Source organism: Myxocyprinus asiaticus, chromosome 40 (assembly GCF_019703515.2).
Source record: "Myxocyprinus asiaticus isolate MX2 ecotype Aquarium Trade chromosome 40, UBuf_Myxa_2, whole genome shotgun sequence".
Classification (NCBI taxonomy): Eukaryota; Metazoa; Chordata; class Actinopteri; order Cypriniformes; family Catostomidae; genus Myxocyprinus; species Myxocyprinus asiaticus.
The window spans coordinates 23,414,190-23,440,594 of NC_059383.1; the positions used below are offsets into that span (position 1 = coordinate 23,414,190).

The 26,405-nt window shown below is 38.9% G+C and overlaps 1 protein-coding gene and 1 long non-coding RNA gene across 2 annotated transcripts; one reads left to right on the forward strand and one right to left on the reverse strand.

The window, feature by feature from the left end:
- Nucleotides 1-9,890: 9,890 nt before the first annotated feature.
- LOC127430402 (uncharacterized) lies at nt 9,891-12,720 on the reverse strand. Its single transcript, XR_007895443.1, has 3 exons — nt 12,615-12,720; nt 11,922-12,151; nt 9,891-10,033 (listed from the first exon to the last, which is right to left on the reverse strand). It is a non-coding gene; the product is annotated as an uncharacterized LOC127430402 (long non-coding RNA).
- Nucleotides 12,016-17,295, forward strand: LOC127430395 (choline-phosphate cytidylyltransferase B-like). Its single transcript, XM_051680119.1, has 8 exons — nt 12,016-12,159; nt 13,416-13,515; nt 13,646-13,762; nt 14,110-14,261; nt 14,380-14,458; nt 14,790-14,932; nt 16,316-16,504; nt 16,641-17,295. The coding sequence occupies exons 1-8, from the start codon at nt 12,058-12,060 to the stop codon at nt 16,836-16,838; spliced, it is 1,080 nt and encodes a 359-aa protein (XP_051536079.1). The 5' UTR covers nt 12,016-12,057; the 3' UTR covers nt 16,839-17,295.
- Nucleotides 17,296-26,405: the final 9,110 nt, after the last annotated feature.

Here is a 26,405-nt window from a genome sequence, read left to right on the forward strand (position 1 = left end):
TTAGAAAACGGCATTCATCTGTAATGGATATCATGAACATGGGCTTGGGATAACTTTAGTAAACCTTTGTTAGTCAACACTAGGGCTGCAACTAACGATTATTTCGATAATCGATTAATCTAACGATTATTAGAACGATTATTCGACTATTCAGCGATTATTGCAATGATTAATCATTAGCTTTTAGCTGATTATTCAGCTTGTGCCTCGACTTAAAAGGTTGTATTAAACATGCTTACTGATAATAAAGAGGACAAAATCATCTTTTAAAAATACCTCTAAATGACATTCACTGAATTAAAGGGAAAACAATTATTTTTATTAAAGCTACACTATGTAACTTTTGGCGTTCAAGTAAGTTAAAAAATAAAACTGTATGCGTCTTGCGGAAGAACATTATTTTGGTTGTGGTTCGGCTCTGCTCCTCTGTGCAGATGAATGTGGTTTGAGGAACCGGTGTACACTGGATACTGGACATCTTATCAGAGCGAATGGACAAATAAATAACGAAAGAAAGAAAAAGACAGATATCCAAAAACATGTCATCTGAGCAGATAAGTGCCATATCTTATGCTGTTGTTTTGACTTATTGGAAACATTGATGTTTTTAAATAAATTATGTTACAAAAGTTAGGCAACGTTTGTTAACATTAGACATAAGGATTGCTAGCACCAATTACAGTATAATTATTATATTTCACTACACACACACAGACGTGTGTGTGTGTGGGATTACACAACTATACATAAACCATATCAATAAAATATCTTACCTGTTGAGTAAGAAAAAAGCCATCTCTGGGTCTCTTTTAAATCCTTTCAGATCTCTGAGTTGACGCACCCTCTGAAAAGCCAAGTCGATGTTGATTCGGATTTTATTACAGACTCTGTCGCTTTTCCTTTTTTCTTATAGACTCTGCTCTGTTCATGGTTTCTTTGTTTTTACAAAGTGATTCCCTGGAGATTTGCCATTTTGAATGATCCATGGTAAATTTTTCTCGACAACAGACTTTCAGCTACAGCTACTCCCACACATGTGCTACAGTAGCCGGATCTTATTTTCTCTGTGTATGGATATGACGGGCGAATGATGTATGTATGCAATTTCCCGCAAAATCCGTCCCGACAGCTCTAAAATATTTATAATATAATATCATTATTATAGGTTAATCAAAGTGTGTTCAGGTAAAGTAAAGATATGGTTTGGAAGATGGATTTTTGTTGCACTCTCTCATTAATAACATTTTGTTCTTTTTTAACCAAAAAAAGTTACATAGTGTAGCTTTAAGTTTAATTCAGTAAAGAAATTCACTGCAAAAAAAATCGTTTTTTGTCTTATTTTCCATTTAATATTGTCTAAAAATCCTTAAAACATGATAAATTTACTTGAGAAGCAACATGTTAGATATTTAGACTTGCTTTAAGAGAATGTGTCTTAAATATAAGTGTATTGTTTCACTTGGTTATACTTCTGCAAGTGCAGTAAAGACAAAATATGCTTATATTCAAGATCTATTCTCTAAAAGCAAGTCTAAACATCTTATATGCTGTTTCTCATTTGAATGCATCTTTTTTTAAAGGATTTTTAGATATTTTAAAATATTTGTATTTTAAATATTATATTCAACATTCTCAGATACATTTTTTTTCTTCTGCAGTATAGCTGCTAAAGAAAATGTACATTGTTTAAAGGAGTTTTAGATATTTATATTGGAAAACAAGCCAAAGCCTTATTTTGTTGCAGTGTATAATGGGGCAAAGATACCCTCTCTCACCTTTCTGTTCACTTCAATCCATCTTTAACTCACAAAAAAACAAACTCTCTCTTATTAATAAAGCTGCATATTGCCAATTTTCTTCACGATAAGAAATGCACATCTTAGATGGAAAGTAGAACAGTGGAACTGTGTTTTTTGGTCTGAAGAGTCCAGATTTCAAAACGTTTTTGAAAAACAAAGCCGTCATGTTATCCGGGCCAAAGAGGAAAAGGGCCATTCAAGCTGTTATTAGCGTCAGGTCCAAAAGCCAGTGTCTGTATGGGCCAGGGGTGTGTCAGTGCCCATGGCATAGGCAACTCGCACATCTGTGAGAACACCATGAATGCAGACAGATATGTACACATTTTGGGGCAACATATACTGCCATCCAGCACGTCTTTTCCAAGGACGTCCCTGCATTTTCCAGCAGGACAACTTCAAACCACATACTGCCTGGATTTCTGTGTAAGCAGAGTGTGTGTGTGCTAGACTGGCCTGCCTGCAGTACTTACTTGTCTCCAATTGAGAGTGTGTGGCGCATTATGAAGAACACCAAATGGCACCATACGGTACAACTGTGCAGCTAAAGACCTACATAATGGATAATTGGAGGAAAATTCCACTTTCTAAACTTAACAAACTTGTGTCTTCAGTGACCAAATGCTTAATAAGTGTTATTAGAAGAAATTGTGATGTTAACAGTGGTAAACACTCGACTGTTCTAACCTTTTTGGAGCATGTTGCAATCAACTGATTTGAAATTACTGTTTATTAAAAAAAAAAAAAAAAAATGAAATTCACAAGAAAAGCATCATATAATCTGTAGTTGTAGTACTTTCAATATAGCAAAGGGTGAATATAATTTACAAATCACTCCATTTTGTTTTTATTAGCACTTTTCATGCTGTCCCAACTTTTTCAGAATTGGGGAGCTCTGGAAAAAATCAAGAGACCACTGCAAAATTATCAGTTTCTCTGGATTAACTATTTATAGGTATGTGTTTGAGTAAAATTAACATTTTGTTTTATTCTATAAAGTACTGACAACATTTCTTCCAAATTCCAAATAAAAGTATTGTCATTTAGAGCATTTATTTGCAGAAAATGACAACTGGTCAAAATAACAAAAAAGATGCAGTGTTTTCAGACCTCGAATAATGCAAAGAAAACATGTTCATATTCATTTTTAAACAACATAAATCAGTATTTGGTGATATAACCCTGATTTTCAATCTCAGCTTTCATGCGTCTTGGCATGCTCTCTACCAGTCTTTCACATTGCTGTTGGGTGACTTTATGCCACTCCTGGCGCAAAAATTCAAGCAGCTCGGCTTTGTTTGATGGCTTGTGGCCATCCATCTTCCTCTTGATCACATTCCAGAGGTTTTCAATGGGGTTCAGGTCTGGAGATTGGGCTGGCCATGACAGGGTCTTGATCCGGTGGTCCTCCATCCACACCTTGATTGACCTGGCTATGTGGCATGGTGAGCTTGGGAAATTTGGGGTATGGACCTTATTCTGCGATGGGAGAAAGGTGCCCAGTGTTGTTCCTGGCAGTTTATTAGGGATGGAGGTGGGGTTAGGAGCTCTGTTGCCTGCCAGGAACAATTCCAGGAACCTATGTACAGTGAGCATGTGCTCTCTAGAATGAGAATGTCCCTCCCCCTGATACCAACTACTTCTGACTAGCAATAACAGGATGCAAATCATAGTTCACAGATGTCCACCTCACCATTGGGAAGCGGTTGCACATAATGTGAGGCTTTGAAGAGGGAAAGCTCTTTATTGAAAAAGTGTAAGTGTCTTGTGCACGTGCAACGAGTGCTGTAATTTTTTGCAATCTATGTAATTCTTTACAAGATATAATGCGCCACTCACCATTGGGAAGCGGTTGTGCAAAATATGTGGGCTTTAAAGTGGGAAAGCCCTTTATTGAAAAAGTGTGAGCATCTCGTGCGAGCGCTGTACTCTTTTTACAATTTTTGTATGTTCATACATGATGTAATGTGCCTCTCACCATTGGGAAGTGGTTGTGCATAATGTGTGGGCTTTGGAGTGGAAAGCCTTTATTGAAAAAGTGTGAGAATCTTGTGCGAGCACTGTACTGCTTTTGCAATCTTTGTATGTTCATACATGATATAAGGCGCCGCTCACCATTGGGAAGCGGTTGTGCATAATGTGCAAATTTTATTGCATGTGAGACACAGAAAGCAACATACTGAACAACATTTTGAACAACAATATTCCTTTCCCGACAAACAGCAGTGGGGAAGAGGGGAACAGTATTGTGTGTCAGGAGCGCTTTTTCACGTCGGCGCTGAGGTGGCTGCCTTCATTTGGGCCACAGCTTGTGTAGCTTTACCAGTGCCTTAGCGGCGACATTTGGTGGCACAGAGGCAGCTGGTGTGGGGGTTTTTAGCCGGGTGCTGGCCCGTGACAGAGCGGGAGTAGCCGGTTGTGATAAAGTAATGCTCCGTTTTGCATAAAATGTCTCATAGCCTGTGATGGTTGCTGAGTCGTGACATAACGCTCAGCAATTCTATTCATAGAGCCTCCGAAAAGACCGGCTGTAGACACCGGAGCATCAAATAGAGTGGCTTTTCCCACGTCACGCATTTCCGTAAGGGTCTGTCAGATCCCAAAACACCAGGTTGCTCATTGACTTGCCAATGGCCTGTGCAGTGACTTTTGTGGCTCGCAGCGCTAAGTCCGTAGCAGTGCAGGGCTCTTTGAACGTCTCTGGATCATAGCCTTGCTCATCCATTTGTTTGAGGAGCTTAGCTTGAAAGACCGGGAGCACCGCCATCGTGTGGAGTGCTGAACCAATTTGGCCCGCCGCTGAGTATGCTCTTCCAGCCAGTGCAGTCTTTAGTTGACATGGCTTAGAAAGATGAATGGGGGGTGAGTTACATGCCCTGCTACCACCTCTAAGAACGGGGCAGATCAACGGACTGCAAGAACCATTCATCAAGGCGAGATTTTGTAGGTTTCTCTGGAGGAGACCACTCGATATCGAGCTCTTCGACCACCCGTGAAAGGATGCGAAGCATCTCCTTGTCAGTGGCGCATACATGCTCCTCGCCCTCACTGGGGGAAAGGGCGGTAGCGTTATCCACTGACCACTCACCTGATGCAGTGAGAGACATAATACCGTCATCATCCCCAGCGTCAGAACCGCTGAACGCACATAATGTATCTGCATAGACGCATTATATGAAGATTGAGGGGCTCATGGGGTGTGCCGGCATGAGGTCCACCTCAATTCATCCTGCTCGACCTCGCGGTCCCGCCGTGCCTCCTCCTGTGATCCCTCGTGTGTCACAGAAGAGTCAGGTGGGAGGGCACGGGAGGCTGAATCGTCCCTCAGAACGAGGACGATTCGCGAGCAAAGCAATGAACATGAAATGAACACGAAAACTGGTGCGGAGTATCAAATACACAGAATGTATGAGAGTCCTAACTTAGGGTGACCATACGTCCTCTTTTCCCCAGACATGTCCTCTTTTTTGGACCTGAAAAAAGTGTCCGGCCGGGATTTCAAAAGTGGCTATAAATGTCTAGGATTTGGTTTTCTTCATATTGACATGCAGTTAGGGCTCTCATACATTCTGTGTATCGATACTCCACACCAGTTTTTGTGTTCACGTGTCCTTACGTGATTATTCTGACAGAGAGCGGCAGACTAAGGGTGCTTGGCTGCAGCCTTGTTAGGCTGGATATCTCGGCTGCCATGTCATCAAGCACCGTCGAAGGCCGTCTCAATTGTGAGGACACTTGGAAGGCAGCCTCGTTTCGCAGCCTTTTTTGCCATATTTTGGAGGATGCATCGGGTGTATCCTTTGCGGCCTTCAATCACCCATAACATTACCCCCCCCCCCCAAAGTGTCCTCTTTTTGGACAACCACAATATGGTCACACTACCTAACTGCACGTCAATATGAAGAAAGCCAAATCCCGGACATTTATAGCCAATTCAGGTCCAAAAAAATAGGACATGTCCAGGAAAAAAAAGAGTACGTATGGTCACCCTATCCAGGAGGTCCGGGCTCTACATTTCCTTCCCAGCAAAGGTCTGGTTAATGGTGTCAAATGGCTATAAAATTATATAATGTGTGATAAGGGCAAATTACAGTTTCTGTGGAAATCATTTTTGGCATGCCTCTGAGAAACAGTGAAGTGGCTCTGCCATTTAGCTTCTGGACAGTAGCCTGCACAAGGCCATGGACTATTTGCTTGAAGTACTGACTAAGATTGTTTTAGACAAATGAGTGGCCTACTGAGTATTTATAAAGCGGCCACTGGTGAGTGAAATTATTTATTACTGTAACACTTTATTTAATCAGCACAACAGTTATTAAGGCAGGCATAGCAAGTTGTTGACCTGTTTGTTCAAGGACAAAGTAACAATGGCCACATGATTAAATTAACCATATTTATAATTCAAAATGAACCATTTTTCTAATTAATTGTTTGAAAACAGATTTGCACTACAAAGAACTCTAAGTAACCCAATAAAAACAAAAATAATAAAAAAAATTGAATGCTCATCCAGTATATGTGCCTGCCCACGTTGGAGGATAAAGGTCTTTGATAGTATGATCATAGCCGTGTTTGTTCAGACATCCCTGCTTAAAAGACCAGCTTAACCAGCATGCAATTCCCATGCTGGTCTAGGCTGGTTTGTGCTGGCTAGTGCTGGGATGGTGCTGGTTTACCTGATGGACCAGCATAGAGCCTTGCTTTTCACCAGAAAAAAACCAAGCCGGTGAAGCTGGCTGACCTGCATGGATTTTTGATGAAGCTGGCTATACTTGCTAGTTTAAAGCCTTTTGGGGACACCAGGGGCCAGTTGCACCAGCTATACGTAAGTTACAACTTAGCCTAGTTGTGGCGTAAATGGGCACTAAGTCAATTTACGCACCATTAAACTTAGGTAGAACGTAACCCTACGCATAAACTAAATATTTACAGAAGCCTCTGACCAGGAGTAACGGTTGGAATAAAAAAGCAGACTGATATTTTATGACATCAATGAGCTCATGTTTTGCATGACAGGCTCCAATCCTCTCGACATACATTATGATGTTGACATTTACACTGGTTTACATTTACGAGAGAGAAAAAAAACTTACTTTTCAGCAGCTCTTCAGCATGAAACCGTTCTAACGGTGCATTTTTCAGGGTGCGTCGCTCAGTGTCAAGTTTCAACCCATTCAAAATATATATAGGATATTAAAATGAATAAATGTCTATTTCTCCAGCCTGTTGAATTATTTATTTATCACTCCTTATTTATTTTAGATACAGTTCCTATATATTGTTATTTACACAGGGCAAATATACGAGTTATCAAATGTACTTTTATTACGTATCATATTTTAATGGGGAGATAATTTATTACAGCTGACAGTTAAGTGAGCAAACAAGGTTTGAACATCAACCGTAACAAGATAAAAGTAAAATGCATGGCTTTTTAACACTTCTGTGTCAAATTTGAAGGATGTTTATTGGATCAATAAAGGTAAACATCATTTTATGCGACTACACATTACTTTACGGAGAGCTTATGACCTACTAGCGTCTTGCCTTAAGAACAGGTGGTGCAACCAAATTAAGCACTGATTAAGTTACAAACTAACTAGTAGTTACTAAGCCCTTAGTGTGAACTTTATGCCCCAACTTACGTAAGACCTTACGCACAGCTGGTGCAACCCTAACCAGCCAGCACACCAGCATCCCATGCATGCAAAGGCACCCAAAAAATAACATTAATTGATGAGCAGCAAAGCTGGTCTTTTCAGCAGGGATCCTAAAACCAGGTGTATATTAGCCTACAAATACCACAGGCCATTGTTCATACAAAGACTACTGTAAAATTTTGGACACCCATTGGAGAGGTATCTATCAGTAAGGCTAAAATAGTTCCTTCCTTTTATGTATCTCACTCCATCTCCCCATATCAAATTAAAAGTGTCATGCTTAATATTTGAAGGTAATGTCTCAAAGTAAATACCAGTGCTTGCAGGCTTACAACACAATATCAGGTTCGCCTGCATGGAATTTGTGGGGAAAGATTCACAAAGCAGTCAATTAAATGAATGTCTTTACAATACAATACAGGATCAAGAAAGCAAAATTAGTTAAAAATGCGATTTTTCAGTCTTGAAGTTGTCATATTGAGAGCAGCAGGTGCCATTGGGAGCTCGGTTAGTGATCTCTACAGGGTAAATGTGTCTATACTGTAACTGTTCTGTGCCAGATTTATACAGTCCAGCAGATAACACATAATTTAGATGATAGGTAGATTATTATGAGAGAAATGTCACATTTTGAAGAGGGAGACGCCAAGAGGTGAGATGCCAAGTCCATGTTTAATTTAAAATGTTATACTGGCCTCTGCTGGTCAGTATAGCTTTTTAAATTAAACATGGATTTGGCATGACAACGAGGCTGTGGGAAATAAACACTGCAATTCAAGTGTTTTTGGATCGTTCCGAGGGCAAAACGTTGAAAAAAATATCTTTCAAAAAAACTTTAATTAGAAAAACTCCAGACAACATGAGTTGTGGAAAATCAGATGTGATATAGGAGCTTTATACAGCTTTACCGTATGTGCTAATGAAGAGATCCCTCACACGTTTCCATTCCCGTTAAAAAATCAAAGATGGCGCTACTGTGAATATTAGTGTACTGTTTTTCTGTCTAGTCTACTTTTAGTTTTTTTTTACACCCTCTGGGTCAAGACTATTCAGCGCTGGCTCAGTGGTTAAGGCTTTAGGTTACTGACTAGAAGGTTGGGGTTCAAGCCCCAGCACTGCCAAGATACCACTGTTGGGCCCTTGAGCAAGGTCCATGACCCTATCTGCTCCAGGGGTGCCATATCATTGCTGACCCTGCACTCTGGATATGTGAAAACAAATAAATTTCACTGTATATATGCAAAAATGTATATATAATGTGTGACCAAAAATAAAGGCTTCTTATTCAAAAATTCTGATGCAATAATGCAGCAACATATGGCTTGAAGCCTTCAAGAAGATTCTAGCATACTATCAAGGAGAGATTTGCAAATCTCTCCTTGACAGATTCTTTGTAAGTCATCGAAAGATTCATTGTAGTAGGCTTGCACCCTTTCAAGGCTTTAAAATTGTGCTGGCACTGAACTAAAACAAGTTATCTTATAACCTTGCTGGTTTAGTGCTGCCCGGTAGGGTTGCCACCCGTCCCGTAAAATACGGGATCGTCCCGTATTTAAAGATAAAATTATGCATCCTGTATCCAATCAATACAGGACGTGATTTGTCCCGTATTTAAGCTGGTCAGATGGTGTCACTGTGAAATCGTTTCAGATCGCTTATTTAACATTGATATAAGTTGGAAAATGTGCCTATGGTGGGTAAAGGACCGTCCGAAAAGTCCACAAATGGTGCTAAAACTGTGGATTTATATATATATATATATATATATATATATATATATATATATATATATATATATATTATAAGTCAAGGGTCAGGAAAGTTCTAATTTCAGCATATAAGAAAGAGAATACATTTTTATTAATAATGCATATTAACTCAGTGCATTTATTGCTAAAACTGTGGAGGATGTGGTTAGGGGCCATGGTTTTAAGTTTAATTCTTTAACCCTATTTATCTGTGAAAGATCCCTTGTTATTCTGATGGAGGAAGCGGGGGCCGGGTAAACTGTCCACGCAAGTTTCTTTATTTTAACACTTTTCAGTCTCACACAAAAAGGTTAGCTTTTCAGCATATTAAAAGCACACTCAAAACACTGTTGTACATCTCTCTCTCTCTCATGTCCGGTGGTCTGGACTGCCCTTTTATCCCTCTCCAGCTCTCACTACAACGCAAAACAGCTGTTAGAGATAATTCTCCACAGGTGTCAATCCTTACCGCTCTCCCTCTCCCGGCCTCGCTCTCCTCAGACGTCGCTCGGCCACGCCCCCATCACCATAATATCATATGAAAAGGCAAATTGATATAGTGCTGTCTCCTTGATAATGCCTGTATAATATTGTTTATATAACTCGAGAGGGAAAGGGTGTCTGTGACAATTCTCTGGCTTTCTTGCAAAGGAGAAATCAGGAGCCGGGCAAACAATCCAACGTAAATCATTATTTTTAATACTTTTCAGTAGACCAACACGGTTTGCTTTTCAGCATAGCATAAATGAATGCACACATGAATACGGCTGCGTGCTTCTCTCTCCCCTTCGGCGGTTTGGACTGCCCATTTATCCCTCTCCAGCTCTCACTGCAACACAAAACAGCTGTTAGAAGTGATTTCCCACAGGTGTCAATCTTTACAGTTCTTCCTCTCCCGGCCTCGCTCTCCACAGACGTCGATCGGCCACGCCCCCATCACCACAATATCTTATGAAAAGGCAAATTGATATAGTGCAGTCTCCTTGATAATGGCTGTATAATATTGTTTACATGACTCAAGAGGGAAAGGGTGTCCATCTTGAAATTATGCTGAATAAACATGGTTATGGGCTCTTTAAAGTTTAAAACATATTATTCTTATATTTGAAAGCAGAACCAAACAATACATAGTTCATACCATTTGTCGAAAAATAATCGTTTTATACATTTGTTCTTTTCTTGTTGCCCTTAACATTGTATTCAAAATGCAACACCGCATTTTTCTCGATCGTTACAGATAGCAACACCTCCTTTGATCTTTTCATTTTCATTTGTCTCAAACATTTTCGAATTTTACCAAACTTGTTATAATTATATATCTATTTCATTTATTCCCAGTACCTTATTCCCATTTTAACCCTTTGTGTGTGTTTTCTCAAAATTACCCACGATACCTATTTACAGTTGGAAAAATTTTTAGTTGACATATCATAATATTATCAAATGTGTGGTCAAAATAATTGATTCTGTTTGTCGTTCCTCTTGTTGGTCTAGATATGTTTGTACGTTCTTCTATCGAATCACTGGTTCATTTATGTGTGATTGGCCCTCAAGCCTATGCGTATATAGAGAGTATGTATATGTACGAAGCATCAACCTTGCATCTGGTTGGTGGAGTAAGATTCCTTTTTATACAAGTAAATAACTAGCTCACATCATTCACCAAAGTGAAATATTCTCTTACGAATTACTATTAAAAGACAATTTTCCAAAATTAGACTAAAGAAAGACACAAATGACAATCATCATACACTGTTTTATCATTCATCCTCATAGTCTTTTCATACTTTTCATATTTCCTGTCAAGAAACATTGACAGGCTTGCCTAAAGGAATGGAAGGCAATGAGGTTTACCAATAAGAAATCTATTCAGTTGAGGTCGCACTTAATTCTCTGTAATTATGGTACTAGCTTCCCCACTGTTCTGTGTAAAATTGTGTACATTGTGTGTTTTCAAACAGTTGTTGTCTAAGAACCTCAGTTAGATACTGAATAATTTTTACATGTGTTAATCACACATGTATGTGAACTTCATTTAGACAGACAAAGACATCAGCTTATGGGAAATTATTTTATGTTAAACACCAACATTTTATCTTGGCCATGAAGGGTTCATTTTATTGAAGAGGAATCTAATTGTGATACGTTGGCTGAATAAACCATCAGTGAAACAAGATAAGAAGAACATTCTCCTCAAAACAAAGTCTAGGTATGCCAAAGTCTATAAATATGAAAGTAAGTAAAAATATGGGACCAAACAAGTTAGCTAAGCAACGTGACCACACAGGAAATCTGCGTGTTAGTTAAAAAAATGTATTCCACCTAAATTCATACTCAGTGCGCCGAATTCTGGACCAGCGGAATGAACAAGACTCGGCTCAGTAACAGTACTCTAATTGTAAGTATACCAAATTAAGCTTTTTATAGCCTACATTTACCAGATTAAATCTACCCCCATAGATTTTTGCAGATAACCGATAGTCCTAAAAGCAATTATCGGCACTGATTAATTGGTAGAATCTATGTATCGGTCTGCCTCTTGTGTCGAACTTGTTGCGATGCTTCCAGTGAACAAAGATACACAAGGACAAAAAAGAATGATATAAAATACATATGAGTAAAGACAATATTACATTTACAAATACTGTAGTTTAATCATATTAAAATATTATTTGATTGAATCCACAATAAAATATTTAAGTCACATGAAAACTAACCTTTGCTCATTTGCCTCGGGACAACGGTCATAGTGACCAGTTATCTATATAGAAGTAAACGCAAAGACTTCACACATCTGGGGAGCTGAGACAGTGCAAAGCTGAAAGCCTGGTTGAATAAACTGAGATTTCTACCATGGTGAACAGGAGACGGAATGGATCCCATGCCAACAGAAACGCTGGTCGAGGAGGGGTTCAAGGACAGCAACAGCAGCAATGCAAGCGGCCACCTGTTAAGGTTAGTTTTAATAACATATGAAGATACACTTTTCATAACTTGACAACACCTATTTAAACCTGTTTCTGCACTCTTCAAAATATCTTTTAACCATTAAGACATGTTTAGAGGCAGCTGCCTTACTGAACTAAGTGCAATATATCTAATTCCATTTTATATAAAGAAATTGCATATTGTTGTTTAAGTTTTAAAAATATACTTGTTTATTAAGCACTACTTGCCAAAGGTTTGCGTCAATATGATGTTCAGTTGTTTATTCACCCACGAAGGCTTTAAAAGTGAACCTAGATTGATAAAGATCCATTTGATGGAAGTTATGTAAATTCCAAAAGAGTAGCACATGGCTATCCATCATTGCCATTACTCTTACATAACTCACAAAGTTTGTTATCTGAGTGCATGGTTCAGATTCCAAGCCAGCTGTCATAGAAAGTATCAGTTTAAACACAACTCACAGCTGATATTCAAAGTTTGTGTCCTCCAAATAGTGGTGTTGTATGATTATTGCTGTCCATATATTTTCGAGAGTGGCCCTGCAGAGGTTTCCCTCCTGAACAGCTGATGGTTCAAAGGGGAATGACAACATTACAGATAATTTGGAGTTCATGCACATACTTATTCATGCACGTTTATTGAACACCTGTGTATGTACAAGCGCTTATGGTCAGCATCTCTTATCATACTTCAGATAGGAAAAGATAAATGAGTAAACATTAAATTTAACATTTCAAGGGAGGTACAGAATAGGCCCAAACCCAATGAATACAAAATGTGAAAAAACATTTCTCAAAAGGTATGTGTACCATCAACAAAGGTTCAATCAAAGCAGGTTTTCTTTAAAAGGATAGTTCAACTGAAAATGAAAATTGTTATCATTTACTCACTCATGTTATTCCAAACCTGTATGACTTTGTTTGTTCTGTGGAACACAAGAGGAGAAATTCTGAAGAATGTTGACGCTGCTTTTTTTCCCCATACAACAAAAGTAAATGTTGACTGAGGCTGTCAGTTTCAAGCGTTCAGTCTTAAATCTCCTTTTGTGTTCCATGGAAGAAAGAAATATGGGTTTTGAACAACCTGAGGGTGAGTAATCGACGACAGAATTTTAATTTAAAATGTTTGGATAAACTATACCTTTAAGGAAATTGAGATACTCAGTTCAATCTAACCCAATCTTTTAGTTTGTAGCTGGTAAGTGGCTTTACTGGCACAAATTTCATTCAAATGTTTCACAACAACCAATGTTTCCCTGTCAGGCTCTGAGGGAACCAGCCATCTTTGCTAAAGAATCAGGCAGTGCCTCTGACACCCCACACGACAAAGTGACTTTAGCCCAGGCTCGCCGTGGCACTCCAGGTGAGAACAACTGTGAAGTGTAGATATATGGATGTGTATTTGTACAGGACCATGGATAAGAGTTAGAAATTGATTTGGAAAATGCATATTCATAATTCTCATAATTATATCCTCTTTATTTTTTGTGTAGCCCATCGGCCTGTACGTGTGTATGCTGATGGAATCTTTGACCTCTTCCACTCCGGTCATGCCCGGGCTCTGATGCAGGCCAAGAATTTGTTCCCAAACACACAACTGATTGTTGGTGGTAAGTCACAACAGCACATGCATTACCTCTTACCCAGTTTTCAGAAATCACAACATACATGTTCACCCAAAAATGTAAATTCTGATTCTGTCATCATTTACTCATCCTCATGTTGTTCCAACCCCGTATTTCCTTCATGCATGGAACACAAATGGAGATGCAGGCAAAGTGTTAGCCTCAGTCACCATTCACTTTCATTGCAAATTTTTTCCATACAATGAAAGTGAATGGTGACTGAGACTAACATTCCACCTAACATCTTTCTTTGGGTTCCACAGAAGAAAAAACAACATGAGGGTGAGTAAATGATTTTAATTTTGGGGTGATCTTTTGCGTATATCTCATAGTATGCAGTGATTCCCTGACGCACAAGTATAAAGGCTACACAGTGATGACAGAGGATGAGCGTTATGAAGCCCTTATACACTGCCGCTATGTAAATGAGGTTGTTCGTGATGCTCCATGGTCCCTCAGTCCTGAATTTCTTAAGAAACACAGGGTAAACTCTCTACTATGCATTCATGTATAAATTCACTTGGCATTTTGTATGACCCTGTACTCTATCATATCTATCATGTTTTTGTTTTTTTCATGCTATTTATGCTATGCCTATTCAGATTGACTTTGTGGCTCATGATGATATCCCATATACCTCTGCTGGATCAGAAGATGTCTACAAACACATCAAAGAAGCAGGTTAAAACTTTATAGCAACTTTATAGCAACCAAGCTGTGCTATTATGGAATTGTAGTCTGCAAGGACTCATTTATTAATGTGTGTTTGTTTGCGTGCATAATTGCTTGTGGAGTGGTGGTGGCATTGTGGGCTAAAGCACAGAACTGGTAAGCAGAAGATTGCCATTTGATCCCCACAGCCACCATCAGCCACCACCATTGTGTCCTTGAGCAAGGTACTTAAGTCGAGGTTGCTCCAGGAGGATTGTCTCTTTAATTAGTGCACTGTAAGTTGCTTTGGATAAAAGCGTCTGCCAAATGCATAAATGTAAATGTAAATTATGTTTGTAAGGAATGTTTGTGGCCATTCAAAGAATGGAAGGGATCTCTACCTCTGACCTCATCACACGCATTGTTCGAGACTATGATGTCTACGTCAGACGCAACCTGCAGAGAGGTTACACAGCACAGGAACTGAACGTTGGCTTCATCAAAGTAAGAAAGTTCCACTCTTGCTTCACATAGCAATTTCATCAACATAACTGTATTGAAATGTGAGAAAACAAAATCCTGGGCCTTGAGGGGCCTGGGTAGGTCAGCGAGTATTAACGCTGACTACCACCCTGGAGTCGCAAGTTCGAATCCAGGGCATGCTGAGTGACTCCAGCCAGGTCTCCTAAGCAATCAAATTGGCCCGGTTGCTAGGGTGGGTAGAGTCACATGGGGTAACCGCCTCGTGGTCGCTATAATGTGTGGTTCTTGCTCTCGGTGGGATGTGTGGTGAGTTGGGTATGGATGCCGTGGAGAATGGTGTGGGCCTCCACATGCGCTACATCTCCGTGGTAATGCGCTCAATAAGTCACGTGATAAAATGCGTGGATTTACGACAACTGAGATTCGTCCTCTGCCACCTGGATTGAGGCGAGTCACCACACCACCACGAGGACTTAGAGCGCATTGGGAATTGGGCATTCCAAATTGGGGAGAAAAATTCTGGGCCTTAGAAAAAGATGAAAAGTACAGTTACTGAAATGTAATTTTTCGGTCATTGCCATCAAATGTAGGGTCTTGCATGTCTCGTGACTGATTATGATGCATCAGGTTTGAATGTGCTCAAGTTTGAATGAGATTGGATAGCTGGTTGAGGGGATTTTCAGATTTTCAGACTTAAATTTCAGTCTGTTCCTCACACAAAGCTGTCATATGGCTTTTAAAGACTTCCATCTTTGCGCCCATCTTTGGAACAGTCCCTGGCAGCTATTTTCTATACAAGCTGCATAAAATTACAGCTATTATCTACTTGAATGGGGAAAGACCGAAATCTCCAAAACAGTTGGTCAAGATTATGATCTAACAACATATTTCAAATCAGCAGTAAAATCTGACAACAATGGTATCATAATATTGTTTAATTAGCAATGATCACACTATTTTTCAGGCTGGTTCACCTAATGTGTATGTGCCTTCTCAAGTTGACTGACAGGGGATGCCTGTCTCTAAAAGGTGATTGGCTACTTTACCATTTAAGCGGGATTTTCTTTTCAACTTCCGCCATATTGGGTGTTCCAATTTCTCCCATCCATTTTAATACAAGTACTCTATCCTGAGCTAAATAGTGTCTGATATAATGCACAAGTCGTAGGGGCTATTTTTATTGTGCTTTTTTTTTTTTTTTTTTTTACCTTGACAGCCTAATTTCAATTCACTTTCATTGTATGCAAAAGAGCAGCTTGGCCATTCAGCACAATATCTCATTTTGTGCTCCACCAAAGAAAGAAAATCCTAAGGGTTTGAAACGATGAGAGGGAGAGCAAATGATGATAGAATTTTCAGAATTTCATTTTTAGGTGACCTTTCCTAACTGCTTTGCATTGACAGGAGAAGAAATATCGTCTGCAGGAGCAAGTGGATAGAATGAAGGAGACAGTGAGGACGGTGGAGGAGAAGTCCAAACATTTAGTGCATCGTGTTGAGGAGAAGAGCCATGACCTCATCCTCAAATGGGAGGAGAAATCTCGCGAGTTCATCGGAAACTTCCTGGAGCTTTTCGGTCCAGATAAAGCCTGGGTAAGTGACACATAGGCAATAACAAGACACTGAGGCATTAATCATAAATTCAGGCTTAGAAGATGAAGACGTAATGATGGTGGTCCCTTTAATAGTTGTAGATCTTGAGAGCACTCTTCTTTTTTGTGTGCTGCAGCACATGATTCAGGAGCGAAGTGGGCGTGTTCTCCAGGCTCTGTCCCCCTACCAGTCTCCATGTACGTCTCCGAGCTCCAGCCCCACCAGAGGGCGCTCTACATCACCTGACTCCCACTGGCCCCTCCTGCGCTTCCGCTCACCACCACCCAAAGGTGCCTCCTTCAGCAGCAGTGAGGGTGACGAGGAGGAAAAATAGATGAATGCTGAGCTTCACACACACTTGTTCTTCATTTTACTGTACTTATGCAATAACTGAGATTTACAATGGCATTCTGATCAAAGATCCAGTGACCTCAAATTTTTTTAAAAAGCCATGTAAATAATAATAATAAAAAACACATTGTGTTTATTACCAATTGTGGAAAACGTTTGAAAAAAAAACAAAAAAACATAAGAACTGAACACTTAACTTGTCTGTCAAATTAACCCACTACTTAAACAAATGTAACTTGGTAAAATCATGTTTTTATGGACATTGTATTGAGTAGGTCCATAGTATACTTTGAAGTACCATGTAAATATCATGGCACATTAATATAGCAATCATTCAAAACCATGGTATTACTATCAAAATTCTTCTGCTGAATTAAACATTATTTTATCAAATAATAAAAATAAACACCACTAAAATCATGTAATAAACTGTACTTTGTGACCATCTTAGAACGTAGTTGTTCAATTTTTAGTAATCATGAAAGCTTTCTTTATGCATAAATTGAATATTTTATTACTGTATTTTTCAACGATGGCTTTAGCATCATTATGTTGTTCTCACTGAAATGAAGGGGGTACTAGTGACCTGCTATAAAAGGGAATATTTTAATTAGCAGATTAGCTGATTAGATAAAACACAAGCTGATAAGCACATTGGGAAATATGGCATGACATTGTAGTTCTACCTATTGTACAAAATGATTGACATATTGAAAAATGTGTTGACATAATATGTCGACAGTGCAAAGACACATTTTGTGAAGCAAATAATAACTGGTATAAAAGCCTGTATGTAGTTTGCAGCTCCATACACACACATTAGTATATGACTTGATTACTATAGAAACAATTTAGTACCCTCAGTTATAAATCACTCAGTTGCATTCTCTTTAAATTTGCCATAATCTATTATACTATTGTGCTAGAACTTCATCCAGCCCTTGGCTTAAAGTGCAGTCTGTGCTTGGGCATTATGGGATTCTCACAGAAGAATGTAAATTCTTGATGAAAGAGGAAACAAAATGCAGGACAAAATTTCGATTAATATCAGAACAACATGAACTTACAATGAACTATACTTTTTCAGCACTAATTGAAGTTGATTAATGCTACTTTGAACATATATTATTTTTAAAGTTAAAAGTTTGTTAACATTAGTTAATGCACTATGAACTAACTTGAACTTACAAATAACAATTGTATCTTTATAAATTAATATTAATAAAGATTAATAAAGGCTGTAAAAATATATTGTTCACTGTTAGTTTATGTTAACAAATAGAACCTTACTGTAAAGTCTTACAGAATTTGGTCATATTCCAAATATGTATGTGTCATGTAAACGTGTTACCCCGATTGCCATTAACTGATTAAGCTAATAGTCTGGTTTCTGGAAATCTGAATAAAACAGATTAGAAAAGAAAGTGAGACACAGGCAGTTATGAAAAGTCAAGCTATCAAAAAATCACATTTTCGAAATGAGGTGACAGATTATTTTTTACAAACATTAAAATAAATTTACCTTGAGACTTGTATGTGAGAATAGCCGTGCCCCTTATCATAAAACTGCAGGATTTTGTAACAGGCATCCAAACCATACCTTATTTACAAGCTTATTATACACTGCTGTAGCAAATGGCTTATAAAACCTGCTACATGGCAATTCAAACAGACAAGCCACTCTGTTCTTCTGCCTGAAACACACATCCAACACTCTTCACATATTCACTACTATAAACTACAAAACAATTCTTTCAAAAAGTCAGAAGTGTGTATGGTAATAACAATGTCACAAACTTCTTTTTTTAACTCTCAAAACCTAGTTAGATACCCACAAAGTCTTATATTTATTAGTGTAAATAAATCTAATATGAATTACAATATGTTCATATTTTAATTTTGTGTATAGAAATACAGTAAAATACACATTAAAAATGTATTATATTAATTTCAATATTATATTTTGTGGGTTGCAAAATCATTCTACCTCCTAAAACACTTAATTTTGACCCAAATTTAAGGTGGTGTCCCATTTATTCTTCACAGTGTTATTATCTTTAATTAAAACTAATCTTTCATTAACTGAAATAAAAACAAAAACTAGTGAAACTAAAGTACAATACTTTTTCATGAACTTCAAAACTTAATCAAACTAAAAAGAAATGAGCAAAAATGTATTGTAGTTTTTCCAGCATATAAAAATGTAAATTCCTACTAATTAAACATGGTAATGCCATTAATGAACACTAGAGGGCCATGATAATTTTTACGTTGTGAGACATTGGAATTCCGAGGAATCTGAACGGTTTTATAACAGCTGGAATTTGTTTTGTGGAAGATCACACCTTTGAGACAGTTCTGTGAATTAATCTACACGTCCTTTGTGTTCATTCTTCCTATTTGCTGGAGTTTATTTTACAAAGTAATTTCTGTTATGTAATTTTGCCTCACAAATTTGAGGCAAAATTGAGCAATCCGATGGCAGAGTTGTCGTGGGGGCTCGAGGGCATTTATGGACCTTTTGAGCTTAGAGGGATTGTCGCCGGATGGCGCTTTCGTGCGCGGGGTTAATTCGCACGTTTCTCTTTTTTCTGTTTGTTTTGTTCGGGGGGAAGTTCGGGGTTTGATTGTTTCACTAATGAGGAATGTGGTTTGTATAATTTTGTTTTTGACACACAATTTATTTATTTCTACTATATCAAAATGTCAAATGTTAATATAAGTGTACTATCTCTCTCCACATGGAATGTAAATGGGTTGGGGCACCCCATAAAAAGAAGGAAGGTTATTACTTTTCTTAAACGTAAGAAATATGATATAGTGTTTCTTCAAGAAACACATCTTTCCCTGCAGGAAGCTGAAAAAATTGGGAAGATACGGGGTGGACATGTCTTTTTTTTTAGTGCTGTCTCGAGTAAGAGCAGGGGAGTCATTATATTGGTAAATAAACATCTACAATTCAAATGTCTCAAACAGACTAAAGATAAATTAGGAAGAGTCATTATTGTTTTAGCTGAAATTCAAGGGCAAAGGTTGATTTTGGCTAATATTTATGCACCTAACGCTGATGATCAGGGCTTTTTTATAGATCTTGAAGAGATGTTGCAAACCGCTGGCACCCCTCATGATATAATATTGGGAGAAGACTTTAATCTTTTGATGGACTCAGTCCTTGATCACAGTGAAGCAAAAGTGTGTAAGCCCCCTAGAGCAACATTGATGCTTCACAGGATGTGTAAAAATCTTGGTCTTATAGATATTTGGAGACTTTTGAACACATCTGGTTGGGACTATACATTTTTTTCATCAGTCCATAAGATTTATTCTAGAATATATATATATATATATATATATATATATATATATATATATATATATATATTTGATATCCAAATCCCTCATTTCATCTGTTGTGGATTGCTCAATTGTAAATATCTTAGTCTCAGATCATGCCCTGGTGAGTTTAGAGGTGTTGCCATATACAGAGAAAAATAAATCATATAGTTGGCGCCTTAATGTGTCCCTTTTGCAAAATCCTGATTTCCAACAAACGTTAAAGACTGAAATCAATGTTTATATGGAGACCAACTGGTCCTTAGTATCCTCTGTGGGCGTGGCTTGGGAGGCACTTAAGGCGGTTCTTAGGGGTCGGATAATACAGTATGCCTCATTCATCAAAAAATCCAAAGCACAAGAACTTGTGGAGTTGGAAGGAAATATTAAAAGTGCCGAGGCAGAGCTGAAGCGCCATATGTCATCTGATGGCCTCAGAGAATTGACCCGATTGAAATATAGATATAATACTATTTTGTGATGGAAAGTAGAGTTTTGGTTATTCAGGGCAAGACAGTCATACTTTGAGTCAGGGGACAAAGCAGGAAAACTTTTGGCTAGATATATAAAACAGAGAGAGTCTTTTTCTACCATTTCCTCAGTGAAATCTGCTGGTGGTGAAATATTTAGCTCGGCTATTGATATTAATAATGCTTTTAAAGAATTCTACCTTGATCTCTATAGTTCAACGTCTTCGTTCCAGATGATGAATCTTGCACTGACATGAGGGCTGTATATCTACGTGTTCCAGATTGCAAGAACCCTCTCAGTGCTTCCAGGATATCAGCATTCCTCAGCCCTTTCGTGCCTTTTGAAACGGAATCCAGCTCCTTCCCCACCGTAAAGTGGCCATGAGCCCCAGTGGAAGACGTCGGCGTCACCAAACTCATCAACTGATCAAGAAGAACGTAAATATCACTACTAAACCTTTTTCCAGAGACCTTGGCATTAGTGATTTATGATTATCTAATGTTCCTTTGATTGCATAACCTGCCGTCTGATATAAATAATCACAAACACATACACCTTATGTGAAGTGTGATTAAAAATGACCACATACTTTGGTGTCTTGTGTGAGGCCCAGTTCATTTCAGTTGGTGCCAGGGTGATTCTCACTACAGTAAGGTCTGCTTTTGTCCATGACACATAGAAGTACGTATTTAACAAGGTAAGCCATAGCCAAATCTGGCTGGCACACATCGCTAACTTAGGTCATTAGATTAAATAAATCCACACATAGCTAGTATAAGTCACTAGTTAATTAATCTCCTGGCTTTCCTGGCTCAGGTACACATTGTGAGTTAGGTCACTAGCTGTTTAAGCGATTCGACTAAGTAGGTCAAGGCACACATTAAAATTTTATTCATTACCATTAAGCCATCTGGCCAGCAACACCAAGCTGGCATACACTTGGTGCACATGGCTCTTCGGAGCAGCAGCAGCACACAAGTCTTGGTGATAGATATGCTTGTTTAAGGGGTTGTGTTTTGTTTTTAAGTTTTATGCATTTTGTGCAGCTACTCTGCTTTGTTGGGGGATTGTCTGTAATGTCTATTTGTGCAACAGCATATAATACATGCTTGATGCAGCATGACTTGCGCTTTGTCTATATGTGCAGCAGCAGCAGCATGTTCACATGCTAACTCAGTATGTGTGTGTCTTTTCTAGCAGTAGCAAGTCTCCGTACTTGCTCTGCAACAGCAGCAGTAGCAGCATTAGTAGATCTAGTCCAAGACCAATGTCCTATCAATATGTCATACCCACATTCACATGCTAATTCATTCCAAGAGTTGTCATGACTGAACTATAATAACCTTGACTCTTCCTGGATATGGCATCAAGAACACTGCATAGTGCACGACAATGAGCTACATTTATCTTTAGACAGTAGAAAGTCAGCACGGTAGGTTTGGAGAGAGAGTCATTGTTGCAGTTGTCTATCCAAAATTTTTGCAACACTTTTTTGATACTACTTCACCTCAGCCACATATGATGACTAAAACAGCTGTCTAGGTTGGCAATTCACTAGGTTTTGAAACTGAAACGGTGTGAGCTACAAGTTGTTATAAATTATTCATTGTGATCCAAATGCATAGACTTCTCTGTATAAATACTTTTGGATGAAAAACTGCATCTATCCTGACCCCTTCAATCGAGTACATGTTCAAGTCCCCCTGAAAGTAGCATGCATAGAGTCTCGAGATTGGTAAGAAAATAGCCAAAATCAGCCTGCAGATAAAACATAAACAGATTACCAAAACAAACCCAAATACAAACTCACTCTTATGCTGTTTGATGGGTAGTTACCAGTGGGACAGCAGTTTGTGAAGGATCCAGACGTGGTGTTGGAGCAGTGAAGTACATGTATTTAAAGAGATGATCAATCTTTCGTAAGGGGACAGCCGTCAGAACAATGGTATAGCTTTTTACGAAATTGGTAGGGATGCACCGAAATGAAAGTATTTGGCTAATACCGATGCCGATTTAAAAAAAAAAAAACTATAGGCCGATTTTGCCACTCACCTTAATTTGTCATCAGACCACTATTTAATTTAAGAATGATGCTTTAAAATGTACAAAGAGATAAAAAAAATATTTTTTACTGTTCTAGCAATAAATAATTATTACTGAATATGGATTGGATCTGTTGAACACATGACAGGCCAACATTTTAAAAAGTAAAACAAATAAAAAAAAATAATAAATATGATAACATGATGATTGATAGAATTTTTTTAATTACATTACAAATTCATTCTATGCATAGGCATTATCCTTTTAAATTCTGTATTATATTGGTAAAATGAATAATGCCATCCAGACCGCTTGATCACACAGTGCTGACTGAAGCGCTGAATGCAAACTGTATTTTAAAAAGCAGCCTTTGTTGTGATTTCATTCTTAATTCAATCTATCATGCAGCATTAAAGGATATTATACCGATGTCTCAGAAGTCATAGTCTGCTGGTTTCAAAGAGTTTTGGATGATTTCCCTCGTCATGTAGCCTATAGCTGAGTGCCGCTTTCACAACTGTCACTTCCGTTTATAACGCTGTTTCCACATTAAAGTGAGAACAAGAAACAATAAACATTACATGTTCTTAGTAGTGGCAACCATTCAGTACAGTTTATTGTGGCTACTATTATTTATTGATTGTGCAATACAAGATTTGCATTCGAGGGAACAGTATATCAATTCAAAGACCTGCCCTTCGGACTGTCTCTGTCTCCTCGCACATTCACAAACTGAGACTGAGTGGCATGCGCATCTTGAACTGCCTCGACAATTATCTGTTACTGGCGAAATCAGAGGCTCTGTTATGCCTGCACAGAGACTTACTGCTTCAGCATCTAAACAGCTTGGGCCTCAATGTGAACTGGGCAAAGTGCATGCTCTTCCCCAGCCAACAAATCTCCTTTTTGTGAGTCCGCCTTGACTCTGGGAGCGGGCACGCATCTCACGAGCGAGCGCGTTCAGGCCATTCTACAATGTCTGTCTCAGTTCAAACTGGGGAGAACACTTCCACTGAAGCTTTTTCAGAAAGCAATGGGATTTATGGAGGTGGCATCCGCGAGATGTCGCGCTGGGTCAAGTTGTCAGGCGGAAAGTGGTGACTACGGATGCTTCCAACACAGGTTGGGGTGCGATAGATGCCCAAATTTCAGCACCTGGACAGGGGCGAAGAAAGCGTGGCACATCAACTGCTTAGAGCTATCGGCTGTATTTCAAGGCGTAAAGGCTTTTCAGTCAGAAATAGCGAACTATCATGTCCTGGTTCGCTCAGACAACATGACAGTTGTGGCATATATAAACCACCAAGGCAGAATTCATTCACCGACACAATTGAGACTGACGTGTCACCTCCTCCTATGGAGCGAGTGTCATCTCATCTCCCTGAGAGTGACATATGTCCCAGGGCACCTGAACTACACCACGGACCTACTGTCATGCCAAGGAGTGATACCGGGCGAATGGAGACTGCATCCTCAAATGGTATTGAGGATTTGGGAAATATTCAGCAAAGCAGAAATCTATCTATTTGCCTCAGTGGGGAATACCCACTGTCCCCTCTGGTACTCGAAGTCACAAGCCCCACTGGGAGCGGACGCAATAGCACACAAAACGGCTGGCGAAACGCATATGCGTTTCCCCCGGTATGCCTGATTCACTCTGTCATATGCAAAGTCAGAGAGGACAAGTAAACAATTCTATTGGTTGCACTGAAATGGCCCAACCAGCCATGATTTCCAGAAATGATAGAGATGCTATAATAATAATAATAATAAGTTTATTTTATATAGCGCCTTTCTTCAAACTCAAGGTCACTTTACAGTATGAGAGTAAACAACAAAAAAAAAAAATTAAGAGTCAGAGAAGCATAGGTGAAAAAGATATGTTTTGAGATTGATTTTGAAATCATGTATGGAGGTGTGATCACAGAGAGACTGAGGGATAGAGTTCCAAAGTGAAGGGGCAAGTGTGCAAAAAGCCCTACCACCTAGTGAGGTCAGCTTGCAACGTGGAATGAGTAATAGGCCCAAATCAGATGACTTGAGTGAGCATAGTGGGGTATAGCGGCATACAAGGTCAGTGATGTACGAGGGGGCAAGACCATGTAAAGCTTTGAATGTTGTAAGGAGAATTTTGTATTGGATAAGATAGGAGACAGGCAGCCAGTGTAGCCTACAAAGTATGGGAGTGATGTGAGAGGATTTCTTTGAGTAGGTGAGAACCCTAGCTGCTGAATTCTGGATGTATTGCAGTTTGTTTGTTGTTTTAGTCGGGAGGCCAGAAAAGAGGGCATTAGAAAGTCTAGAATTAATAAAGGCGTGAACAAGAGTGTCTGCATCTTTGGTGCTAAGAATGGGGTGGAGTCACGCAATGTTACGTAGATGATAGAAAGCAGTTTTTGTGAGAGAGGAGATTTGAGCGTGGAAAGAGAGTGTGGGGTCAATGATAAGGCCAAGTTTACGAACAATAGCGGAGGGTCTGACCAGGACACCATTAATATCGACCAGCTGATCAGGGAGACGTTATAAAACACTTGGAGACCCAACTATCAGTACGTCAGTTTTATCAGTGTTGAGTTTTAGAAAGATACTGATCATCCATGAGTTGATGTCTTTAATACATTCAGAGAGGGAGCTTGTGGGGAATGGGGCAGTGTGCTTAGAGCTGATATAAAGTTGAGTGTCATCAGCATAGCAGTGAAAGTTGAGGCCACGATGGCGAATAATGTGACCTAGAGGAAGCATATAGGTGATGAAGAGCAAAGGACCAAGTACAGAACCCTGGGGGACACCTTGAGAAACAGGAACAGAATTTGATTTATACCAATGAATAGAAATGTAGTGTTGGCTACCAGAAAGGTAAGAGATGAACCAGGACAGAGCAGTGCCTGAGATGCCAATTGCAGAGAGCCTAGCAATGAGTATGCTATGAGAGATAGTGTCAAAAGCAGAACTGATGTCTAAAAGGACCAGGAAGTGATGGCTCCAGAGTCCGCAGCCATCAGTAGATCGTTAACAACTTTGATGAGTGCAGTCTCAGTGCTGTGTAGAAGACAAAAACCAGATTGAAAACATTCAAAGAGATTGTGTGTGGCCAAACAGGACAGAAGCTGAGATGCAACCACTTTCTCCATAACTTTAGACAAAAAAAGAAGATTCGAAATAGGGTGGTAATTTTTAAGATCAGTGGGGTCTAAGCCAGACTTTTTTTAAACTGGAGTGACACAGTTTTCAGTTCTGGAGGGACAAAGCCAGTACTAAATATCCTGTTGATAAGGTGGGAAATAACAGGCAGACATTGTTTAAGCAAGACAGTGGGTGCAGGATCAAGCTGGTTGGAAGTAGAATTCGAATTGCTAATTAACTAAGAAACTGTAGATAGGGTGGTGGTGGCGAAATCAGTAAAAGTGCCAATCTGGTGGTTTGTGAGATAATCCTGAAGTGGATCAGGAGGAACAGTAGAAGGGAAAAGTTTGTAAATAGAGTTGATTTTATTCCAAAAGGAGTGAAGAAATGACTGACAGAGTTCAGTAGAGGCTGAAATAAGGGGCACAGGTGGGTTAATGAATTTATTGACAGTAGAAAAAAGAGTTTTAGATCTAGAAGATGCGTTATTTATAATGGACGAAAAGTAAGATGAGCGTGCATCATTTAGTGCTGATTTATATGCCTGTATATGGGCCTGTATCATAGGCAGTTAGGTGAA